General features: G+C 41.3%; 1 protein-coding gene across 8 annotated transcripts in view; it reads left to right on the top strand.

Moving 5' to 3' along the window:
• rtkna (rhotekin a) overlaps positions 1-12,003 on the top strand; it is a 105,133-nt gene that overhangs the window by 39,974 nt on the left and 53,156 nt on the right. Inside the window, exon 1 of one of the 8 annotated variants that reach the window (XM_046348023.1) lies at positions 2,907-4,969. The exons of 6 other annotated variants lie outside the window; for them this stretch is intronic. In XM_046348023.1, the coding sequence (XP_046203979.1) occupies positions 4,874-4,969 (96 nt within the window). In that variant the 5' untranslated portion in view covers positions 2,907-4,873. Of the gene's footprint in view, positions 1-2,906; positions 4,970-12,003 lie in introns of those variants that run through there. One more of the 8 variants, XM_046348028.1, reaches the window with a different exon arrangement.

The raw sequence follows: 12,003 nt of genomic DNA on the forward strand, positions 1-12,003 counted from the left end.
TTGGGGTACTTCTGTTACCAATTTGGTAACTGAATTACAAGTTTGAATCACTTAATTCATAAACAAAGTTGATATCAGTAAAATCACTATAACTAATATGATAGGTCTACCATTACTTGTTAATTCTGTGAACATTATCCTTCCTCCTCATGAGGGAGAGAAATTAGGAAATATCTTAAAGATATATGGGTTGTTGGTAATTGTAAATTACAAGACAGAAGGCAATATTTATCTAATTGTCTAAGACAGTCTAAAGGCAATATTTACGGAAGGTAAAGTCTAAATTATGGTCTAATGTTGTTAAAACTAAATATAAGTGTTGATATTAGTTAAATGGCATATATTATTATTATATTATTATATTAGTTAGCGGTGGTCTTTACGTCAACATTGTGTTTTGATGTATTTCTGATACCTTTAAGAATGTGCTTTCCTAGACCCTTTCCATCTGTTTATCAAAGCCTTTTCTTCTGCTACATTTTGAAGATGAAGAAAGGTTGAAATTTGACATCCAAGTTGATGTGCACCCTAGGAACTTCATGTTTTGTGTTCATGGGTCCTTTTTGATAGAAATACCCTCAAGTATTTTGGACCTTTGCAACTTGGTCAGTTCGACAAATCCCCATATATGTCAGGGGTGTGTAACTGGTAGCATGGAAGTCAAACGCAGGAGAGCAGAACTTAGAAAATAGCCGGAGCCGGTTAATGTACATAACTACCGGCATACAAAAATAACAAAACACATGGACATGAAACCTGTATCGCACCAGTCACATAAAACACACGTACTTACAATAAACAATTCCCGACAAGGACATGGGGGAAACAGAGGGAACATATACAACATGTAATTAGGGAATTGAAACCAGATGAAACCAATTGAAACCAGGTGAGACAAAACAAATGGAACATGAAAAATAGATTGATTGTGGCTAGAAAACCGGTGACGTTGACCGCCTGAACACGGAGAGGAACCGACTTCGGTAGAAGTTGTGACAATGTATCTGTACTCCCTTTCCTACTCTGACTGTGTTTACACAGGAAGCCCTATTTTTAAAAAAATCAATAATTGTTCATTTGACCAATCAACATTGCCTCTTTTGCCAATAATTGTGCCAGAGATAAGAATTGGACTGGGTTTTAGACAGGCCCATCTAACCTATGATTCAGTAGGTTGACTGATGACCTGAACAGTAAACGGTCAAACCAACAGGGGGTTTCTCTCCTCATGTGAAAGAATCCAATTCAATCATGCTGGTTGGTTAATGTTTAATGTGCTAAAGTTACACAGTGGACAGTGGAGACTCTCCCTTTATCTTCTTAGCTGCCATCCCTTCATCCCCTACCAATGTATCCATAGCAGTGACTGGCCAACCCTGCTCTTGAAGGGCTCCAGTGTATGCAGGATTTTGTTTCGACCCCACACTAAAACACCTGATTCATAATATCGAAGACTATATCAATCATAGTCTTCGACCTCTAGATCATGTGGAGTTTAATCAGGTGAGGAACAAAGCTCTGGCTAGTCTGTAGCTAATAGCCACTACCTATTGACTGGCCAACTGGCCGTGTGTTCCACCCTGCTGATTACAGACAGGAAATGTCCCATATTACTCTACACATCCGCTCAGGAACACAGAGCACGCCGGGCATTGTGAACACAGCCCAATATCCCAGGCTGTTATGTAAGGTCCAGGGCAAGCTGGACTGGCACACTTAGGAATGTGTGTGTTATGTGATAAGATTCTCTCTCTTTCTCGGCCCATCTCACCTTGGGACATGGTCATCATATTTTCCACATGTTCTCCTATTTGATCAAATATGGTGAACATAGACACAGGTACATTATAATATAATGGTTCTGTAATGTAAAAGAAGCAACTGATTAGTTCTGATGCTACAATTCTAGAATAGTTCTTGGCTCTGTGTATGTGACCTTTTCCATCAAAAGAGTCTATAGATTTCACTGCCTCGAAGTCCTAGAATCACATGAATCCATGATCTAAAGATGTGCCCTAATGCCTGAATGGGCAATGGAGTGACTTCACACACCTCCCGCTAGCATTGGAACTCTTCTCAGCAGAAAGAAGCCTTGAGAGATGAGAATAGGTGTTCTCTCCTGCCTCTGAGAGCACTATGCAGAGGATTCTTTCCCTTGTTTAAGAGTGTTTGTGTTTTAACATTCTAATGTTGTTTTAGTACTATGGTTTTGAAGTTTTGACAAGTGACTTACATACAGGATTTTTTCCCAACCTGCTGCTGCAGAGTTCCACATGTCAGATAGAGTTCCTGGTGGAACTGCTAGGAGGTACCTGGAGGTTTAACCTCTGAACCAGTCACAGGCTGTTTTCATAAACACTCAACACCCTCCCTCCAGTGCATTCTAATCCACTATTTATCTTTCCACCTCCCTCCACTAGAACAATACATCTATTTTCTTACTGTACATAGCCAGTGTCTGAGGAAGATTAACTGGGTAGTTTAAACTTCAGGCTGAAGGCTTTTCTTGGGGAAATGACCTGGTGAGCTACTGCTCCTGTGCTCTGTGGTGGGAGGTGGGGGGGGGGCTTAGTACAGTTGATTTGTTTTCAGATTTGTACCTTATCCCTGCCTTGTAAACCCTAGAGTATAACATTCACGTTAGCAAATTTGTGTTTGTATGAAAGAGTGAGGATGACATTGAAGTGTGTGTGTTTTTTTTTTGGGGGGGGTGCAGGGAATTTTGCGTGCATATGTGTTTTTATTTTGTAGTGCTTGTGAACAACAGAGGAATAAATGTGTGTAAGAAGGTCGTGAGAGTTGTGCGCGAGATGACCCCAGTTTCCTGTGAGGGGCTTCGCTTGTAGTTATTGCGGTCTCTCCCACGCCACATGGAAGGACACACACACCAGATGCACTGGCACATCATCTGTAATTCACTGGAACGCCTGGACCCGATACAGGACGCGCGCAAATGAGACAGGAGACAGAAAATTATGGTGGGATCGGCCCGGATTTGGGAGCAGTTTTCTTGATTTCAGCCATCTCCATTTCGTTACTGTTTTGAAGAACACAGAAGACATAACCCCAGAAGTTTCTCAGAGGAAAACGAGAGGAACATTTGGCAGAAAGTGGACTCTAGAACGTTTTAGCTTTGGGATTTTCTCAATTCAGGACTCCGAAGTTCCACTGGTGAAGAGGAACACCTAGAAATAACTATAACTGTGCAAGTCAGAGAGCCAGCGCTTCAAGAGTTGAAGAATGGGCACCAACATTTGGCTGCGTGAACTGAGAAAACACAGGAAAGTTATATTGTTAATAAATTCACTGATGCTTGGAAAACACATGTTTTTCTCATAAACATATACGCCTGACATATTTAATAGGCTACTACTTGGAAATACACTTCGATTGCAAGGCCAAATTGTAGCCTATTTATTAGGCTACAACTTGTAAATACACTTCCCATCGATTGGAAGCCCTAAATTGTAGACTATTTTTAGAGTATCAAATTCAGTAATAGACCTATAGTTTCAACTGATAGTTTTCACAATTTCATTAATGATACTAGCAAATGTTTTGTTGTTATATTTAAATTGGAGAATTCCATCCATTAGCCTGTTTTCCGTTTGAGGACGCCTCTTTTTAAATTGACAGGGTTTTCCTGAATAGTCTATAATACATTATTAAATAAGCAATGGAAAGGTTTATGTCATACGGGACTTGTATTGTCAAATATGCATTTTAATTGACCATCCCAAAAGCCCCGGTGTCCGACATTATGCATAATAGTTCCCTCTCGTCCGTGAATATACAGAAACGAACGATATCCACTCTTAAAATATGAATAATTCAGATATTTTTCACATCTCATTCATTGTCACCGTTGCCTTACGATAGCGAGGTTTTCAGGGGTTAGCCTTTCATTTGCTGTTAGGTTGGGCATATTTTTTTCTTGTTTTATCTAAGTGTGGTAATGCGCCATCTGACACGGTTTTAATATCACTTGTTATCAAGTGTCTGAAAAGAACAAAGCTATCCCCCTCGCCACTTCCCTTTTTTCAGATGCCCATTTAATTGTTTGGTATTTCGTATTTGTTTATTTTAAAGGGAGTGGAGTCTCTTTCTTTCTTTTTTTCTCCCACTTTGTGTTTAATGCTCCGTTTCGAGAGGCGCGTTGTACGGGTTAATTTAGCGCGAGTTCCCCCGGCTCCTGTAGCGATTATTGCGCACAGTGGGGTTGCTGTGCTGTTCGTTCTCGCGGAGGCGATGCCCTTTTGCGGAGAGGTCTTGTCACAGTGGACAGACGGCACCCTCACAATCAGGACGCAAGGACACAAAGAGAATAATTGCATTAAAAAGGACCATTCTTTCCGCAACTGCCCAGGAGGGGTGTTGACTGTGGGTGTTTGAGAGGCCCTTTGTTTCTTGAAAAGAAGTAGCCAAGAAAATGCACTGTGGACTAGCTGTATGTTTTATGAACAGTGTTACTGTATACTGTTAGGGCGCTCGCACACGTCTCTCTACCTCTTTGGTTCGCGGAAAAGTCAGTGCTGTGCAGTTTTAACAGAGAAACTGGTTTGAATAGTTCGAAAGACAAAAAGTTTATGGCGTATGCTCTTTGCGCATTGGATTTGGAGACCGCTGCGCGCCTCCAGTACTTTATCTAACAGTACATTCTCAAAATTAGTATTTTCTCTAAATCTTCATGTTACTGTCTGCTAAGTTTTTCATTTGCCACCATAAGCGTTCGTAGCATTTTTTTCCTTGGGAATTTGAGTTCTCAGCTCCCTTAAACGCCTCACATTTGTAACAAATTCATTTTAAAAGGGGGGCGTGGAAGTGAAAACCTTCAATCATAGGCTACCTCAATTTGTGGATATTTCTTCGAGGGATGCCAATGGACAGATACGCTGACATGGAGGACAAACTGCGCATTTTGGAGGACCTGAACATGATGTATATTCGCCAGATTGCCCTGAGTTTACAGGTATGTAACGTAGACCGTCCCCAAAGGTTGACTGCACTTTTATGGAAGCTATCACTGTCACAACTGATTCCCAGCGCCTCTCACAGGAGCTGATGTCCTAGCTCTTCTTTCACCTGCTAGTCGAAGTCAAGCAGGGCGTTTCAGTTAAGTTATATTTTGAAGTGTAGGTGTACAAATCATAGGGTGGCAATAGACAGGGAGAGCGAGTAAGCTGTGGTCTATCTCAGACAGTATCTGATGTGGCAGGGACCAGCGTGTACAGGCGCTCACTTTCCGACTTTCCACTGAACTGTGTACATACAGTAGACTACATGAGCCAGTTTACTGAGTGAGTTCCCAGCTCCGCTGCTTTTACATATTAAGAGTTAGGAGGGGCTGGCTGAATAATGTCCCTGACCAAGGTGTCATGCTTACTATGGTGTGGTCTCCAGAAGTTCTCATTGAGAGTGAACAGAAAACACCAAGTCATGTACAGTTACTTACTCTCTAACCCAGCGTACTAAACACTCTATCTGCAGCTGCATGCTGTATGTGTGGGACTCACAAGTCCCCAACGGGGTAAACGTGGGTGCGTGTGACAGGGAAAGAGAGATGAAAAGGAAGAGGCCTAATGATGCAATACGTATCAATTGCCAAGTGAAATAGGACTGTACTGGTTCTTATGTAGTCAGTGTTATATCGTTGATGTGAACATTATACATAACAATTTAGTCATTTTGGGACTAAGCTGAGCATTACAGTCCACCTCACAGAGAACACAATGTGTCTGTTCTTTGATGAGCAGAGTGTCTGAACTAAAGGGGCATTGGATATTTCTGCACTTAGAAGGTTAAAATAACACCCTGAAATTGTGAAAATTATGATTATGCCCTTTTTGTGTATGAGCTGTTTGAAAAGATGGCAGAAATGTCTGCCTGTTCAGGTGGGGTGGAGTTTTTAGCCCAGATCATGACATCACAATCTGATCTGATTTATAATAGACCAATGACCATTCATCTGGGTAAGAGAGAGGGCTCTAGACCATCCTATAAGCCAATCAGGGCTGTGTATGTAAATATATTCTGATTTATTTCTCCCACACAATCAAACAGCATTTCAATGGCCAAAAGATCCTCGGGGAACTAAATTATTACAATTATATTTTGGAGTTATTTTCACTAAATAAACACACACAGTGATTTATTAGACATACAGTGATGATTTAAAAATAACATTAAAACACTGCATGGAGGCTTTAATCTGAAGAGAGAGGCAGGAGACACATGGCCATTGGAAATCATACAGGGAATATCAAAAGGAAATTCTAATGTAACATTTTTGGACGCTTGGCTGCTCTATTGTGAAACTATGTTAGCTCTGCAGCTGTTGTGTGTTAGGAGCGTGTCATCTACTGGTTTTACCTTGGGACCTTGAACCAGGTTTTCTGTCATCCAATATTCGCATGGTGATTTTTAGTTTTTAGTTGTTGAAATCTGGAAAACTATGTTTAATTCTATATTGATAGTAAATGTACCAATTATATGACAACAGTCCCTTCTTTTTTTATTGTCAATAATTCAATTTTGCCCATAATGTTAAGCTCACTGGTTTGAGACCACAAAATCAACCACATCCGTGAGTTAGCACTGCTAATAACTCTATATTTTAAATACTAGTATAGAGGTTAAATTATTAAAAAATATAGGTTCATTATAATTTTTACACACTTTCTACCTGGTTTTAGTTGTTTAAGTTCAGACTGGAGTATTTTATTACAATAAAACAAATATATTCAAACCCATTGAAGGTCGTGACCCACCATTTAAGTAACAATGGAAGTGTCAGCCTCTGCAACTGTGGGACCTGAAGGGTGTTGTGTTGGGGCAGTAGTATCAACATGGCACAGGTTGGCATCTCACCTCCACTACTCATAGAGCTGTGTCTTAGTTAATCTGGCCCAAACAGAAAGCCAGTTGGTCCATTTGGGTATACGATGGACAACATGACTTTTTAATAGAACAGTGGGTGTCTAATGGGCACACGCATACACACAAACATACACTTGTTCTTCTATCCTCTTGGGGACCTAAAGTTTATTTCCATTCAAAATCCCATTTTCCCTAAACCTAACCCTTAACCCTAATTCTAACCCTAAACCTAACCCTTAACCCTAATTCTAACCCTAAACCTAACCCCTAAAATGAAAATAGCCTTTGTCTTCATGGAGACCTGGGAAATGTTCCCTCATTTTACTATCCCCGTGGGGACATTTGGGGGTTTCAGGTCCCCATGAGGATAGAAGAACAATACCACACACGGACACCCCCACCCAGATGGGTCTCCTTTGTGTCCAGAAGAGAATTTATAACACCGGCTTTGCCCCTGATGTTCCCTGCCTCCCTGTTGATTCCTCAATCCCTCAATCCCTCAGCCATTACAGAATCATCACGGATGCTCTCACGAGTTGTACCCTTTCATCCCAGTCACCAGATGTCAATCAGTCTCAAACCACTCATTTATACTCTATGAAAGAGCTTCCTTTGAGCCACTGACTTGTTTACTTCACAAACAAACTGGAAAAAGCCAGTCAGTCTACATGCTGAATCTGTGTTCTATGCTGGCAGAAAGCAGTGGCAGATACACTCTCAACAAAGAGATCCCAACTGGGTTGTCAGTGTAGGATCTCAGTAAACAGGCTTGTGTTTCTCTTCAGTGTCCTCAATGGTTTCCCTGTCTGGGTGGGTTGCTGGAATCGATTATATATATGTGGTAGAGCTGTGCGACCCACTACAACTCCATGCTGAGTTCTCCGTGTGCTGCAGCGTGGCCTCCATAAGCTGTAGCAGACCATCATTTGCCCTAAAGGTTGGTAGTTTAGAAGAGTCCTCTGGATGACTAAAAACAGTAAACTTCCCCCTTGTTGCTGTCTGGGAGGCTTGTATCTGTCCAAGGTGCAAACATGAGTTCTCAGCTTAGTTCCTGGAGTTATAATGGTAAGACATTGGTCATTGGTGGGCAGCTGTCCTGAGCTGCTGTGCTTACATAGAACAAGAGAACACACCCAGAGGGTCAGAGCCAGCATTCCAGACCTTTACATAATCAGAGTACGTCAATGCTTCGGCTCACAGCAAGTTATGGTTTGTTTTTAGTCATCCAGGTAGACACTCCTTACCCTCCTTACAACATCCCTGTTTGTTCAGGTTTTAAAGGGTAGATAGCATGAGTTTTTACTCACCAAAGTAACAATGTAGTGTGGTCAATGACTTAGTAACTTAGTTGTAGTCAACATATTTTCGGAACTACCCACAATGCACTATTGTAAATGTCATGTGGAGAACTGGTGCTACCTAGCTAGCTCCAACTGGCTAATGTTAGCTACTAGCCACGCTAGTATGTAATTACATTCAAGCCCTTGTGTTGGTATTGGTGAACTACTATGTACATCCATGAAGATGAAACAATATAAATGAATTCAACAAAGTGCATCTCCTCTTCTCCTGTGCATTTGGTAGTCAAGCGAGGTGAGTTGTTTTAGTTTTCCGTCATCTGTAGCTAGTTTAGTTTACATTTCAGACCCAACAGCTTTTTAAAAAGCTAAATATGCCAAGGATGTCATAAGGTGAATGCACCAATTTGTAAGTCGCTCTGGATAAGAGCGTCTGCTAAATGACTTAAATGTAAATGTAAGAAGGTTTGTTGTTGATGGTTGCAGTAATAATACCCACAAGGATGAGATAACTCTTCTCTCTATCTGCTGGATTTGTTGTTGTTGTGTTTTGTGGGTTCTTGCCTGTGCTAGACTAGTTGGTGTCCTCTGGCTTACTACTAGGCTAGTTGGCTGTACCTGCACAAAAACTCCAGTATTTTTCTTTCACAGTTTGTTCTCTTTTTTTTTAACAGGGAGCCAATTTTATTTTCAGCTCTTTTATTTCTATGACTGATCTCAACTAGTTTTCTCATGGCTCTCTCTTGTGCCTCTGCAGCAGACATATGGTGAGCAATATGTTTGGAACACAATAAAATCCTTGTATCGAATTGCAATAGAAATAGAATCATGGGAATCTCAATAAATATCATATTGGCACCAAAGTATCATGATAATATTGTATCGTGAGGTCCCTGGCAAAATAACTAGCTATAGCTGGCTGGCAAAGATATAACTGCATATACCAGTAACATTATTTGATAACTGTTTAGGTGGTAGGTTTGGGCTGTAACCAGATTTTCCTATCCGCGTACCCTCATACCGTCCTTCTCTCACACTGGGATTTACGGTATTACCGGCTTAGTACACAAGGGGGCACCAACAACGCCCATTGGGCGTCTATTACCAGAATATACGAATTGCAAAGACAGGCAATCCAGCTCAAAGTTATACATATATACAGTGAACAAAAATATAAACGCAACATGCGACAATTTCAAAGATTTTACTGAGTTACAGTTAATATAAGGAAATCAGTCAATTGAAATAATTTCATTAGGCCCTAATCAATACATTTCACATTAATGGGAAATATGCGTCTGTTGGTCATGGTTACCTTAAAGGTAGGGACATGGATCAGAAAACCAGTCAGTATCTAGTGTGCCCATTGCCTCATACATTGTGACACTCTTTGCATAGAGTTGACCAGGCTGTTAATTGAGGCCTGTGGAATGTTGTCCCACTCCTCTTCAATGGCTGTTCAAAGTTGCTGGATATTGGTGAGAACTGGAACACGCTGTCGTACACATAGATCCAGAGCATCCCAAACATGCTCAATCTGTGACATGTCTGGTGAGTATGCAGGCCATGGAAGAACTGGGACATTTTCAGCTTCCAGGAATTGTGTACAGATTGTTGCGACATTACTATGCTGAAACATGAGGTGATGGCGGCGGATGAATGCCATAAAACTATGGTCCTCAGGATTTCGTCGCATTCAAATTGACATTGATATATTTTTTCAAACTGAACCTTTATTTAACTAGGCAAGTCCGTTAAGAACAAATTAATTTTACAGTGATGGCTGACAAAATGCAATTGTGTTCGTTGTCCGTAGCTTATGCCTGCCCATACCATAACCCCACCGCCACCATGGGGCACTCTGTTCACAACATTGGCATCAGCAAACCGCTCGCCCATACGATTCCATACACGTTGTCTGCCATCTGCCCGGTACAGTTGAAACTGGTATTCATCCATGAAGAGCACACTTCTCCAGCATACCAGTGGCCATCGAAGGTGAGCATTTTCCCACTAAAGACCTTTACAACACCGAACTGCAGTTCGGTCAAAACCCTGGTGAGGACGACGAGCACACAGATGAGCTTCCTTGAGACCGTTTCTGACAGTTTGTGCAAAAATGATTCAGTTGTGCAAATCCACAGTTTCATCAGCTGTTCTGGTTGCTGGTCTCAGACGATCCCGCAGGTGAAGAAGCCGGATGTGGAGGTCCCTGGGCTGGTGCGTGGTCTGCGGTTGTGAGGCTGATTTTGGACATACTGCAAAATTCTCAAAATTGATGTTGGAGTCAGCTTACGGTAGAGAAATTAACATTCAATTCCCTGGCAACAGCTTTGTTGGACTTTCATCATTTCTGGGACCTTTTATTTCGGTTCATGAAACATGGGACTAACACTTTACATATGTTGTGTGTTTATATTTTTGTTCAACATACATTTGAAGTTATTTCTGTTGAAGTTTATATTATAGGGAATCGGCTAGCTTGCCGGATCCTTCATATAATGTCACACCCCGCAAAACATTTTCTGGCATGACTTTGGCATTCTTTGGAATTCTGATCAGTTTCATGTAATAACTTGAAAAATAGGTGTAATTTTGCATCAGGACTTTTGATGCGTATACTAATGTAAATACATATGTTGCATGAGGTTACGTTTATGTTACCTACCCTTTAACAAGTTCCTTTTTAAAATAGGAATCACCACATTCTTGGTTCCTCTGAGCTGTGATTCTTGTTTTTCATGGCTCTCTCGCTCACCTCAGTTATGACGCTCCTAAGGGCCACAGTAAAACACCTAGTCAGTGAGAGCGCTGTGAAGCCCTTTTGTCTACGGAATGCAGGAATTCCCAGCCCACTGCCTGCTGATGGGAACAGGAAACAGCCCAGTGAAACAAATGGTTCCCAATAGAGGGGTCAGCATGATACACACACACACACACACACACACACACACACACACACACACACACACACACACACACACACACACACACACACACACACACACACACACACACACACACACACACACACACATTTACATTACATTTACATTACATTTAAGTCATTTAGCAGACGCTCTTATCCAGAGCGACACACACACTGTAGATCATTGATAGATATAGTGGAGATGCCTGAGTGACTGCATTAGTGAGTGTGCTTTCCAGGGCTCTGTCCTCCAAGTCACTGGCCACAGTCCCATGCCCCCCTGTCCTTTTACTGGGGGTCACAGGCAGAGGGGAGGGCCCTAAATGGCTATAATTAGCCTGTGGCCCAGAGTTCTGTCTAAGGTCAAATACACTATATGATAGGTCACCCTTGCACTTTTCTTAAATAATTCTCCATTTCTTCTAAAGTTGAAATAAAAAACAAAAAACATTTGATCTCCACACCTTATTGGATTTTCAACATTGAAGAATAAATAGTATTTTTGCAAACTTAAGTTTAGAAATGTAATTCAGAAAATAAATACAATTAACATGGATGTTGTCCATATTGGCACCCTGAAACTAGTACTTGTTTGCACAGCTGTTGGCCAAGATGACTCCTGACAAATGCTTCTTGTAGCTTCCTGCACCTTTCTACTGGCAATTGGGCTCACTTTTCAGCAAACTGCTCTAATTCTTTCACGTTTGAGGGGGTGCCCTCCACCAACTGCTGTTTTCAGCTCTCGCCATAGATAATGGATAGGTTTTCAGCTCTCGCCATAGATAATGGATGTGTTTTCAGCTCTTGCCATAGATAATGGATGTGTTTTCAGCTCTCGCCATAGATAATGGATGTGTTTTCAGCTCTCGCCATAGATAATGGATGTGTTTTCAGCTCTCA

The sequence above is a fragment of the Oncorhynchus gorbuscha genome, linkage group LG04 (genome assembly GCF_021184085.1).
Source record: "Oncorhynchus gorbuscha isolate QuinsamMale2020 ecotype Even-year linkage group LG04, OgorEven_v1.0, whole genome shotgun sequence".
Taxonomy (NCBI): domain Eukaryota; kingdom Metazoa; phylum Chordata; class Actinopteri; order Salmoniformes; family Salmonidae; genus Oncorhynchus; species Oncorhynchus gorbuscha.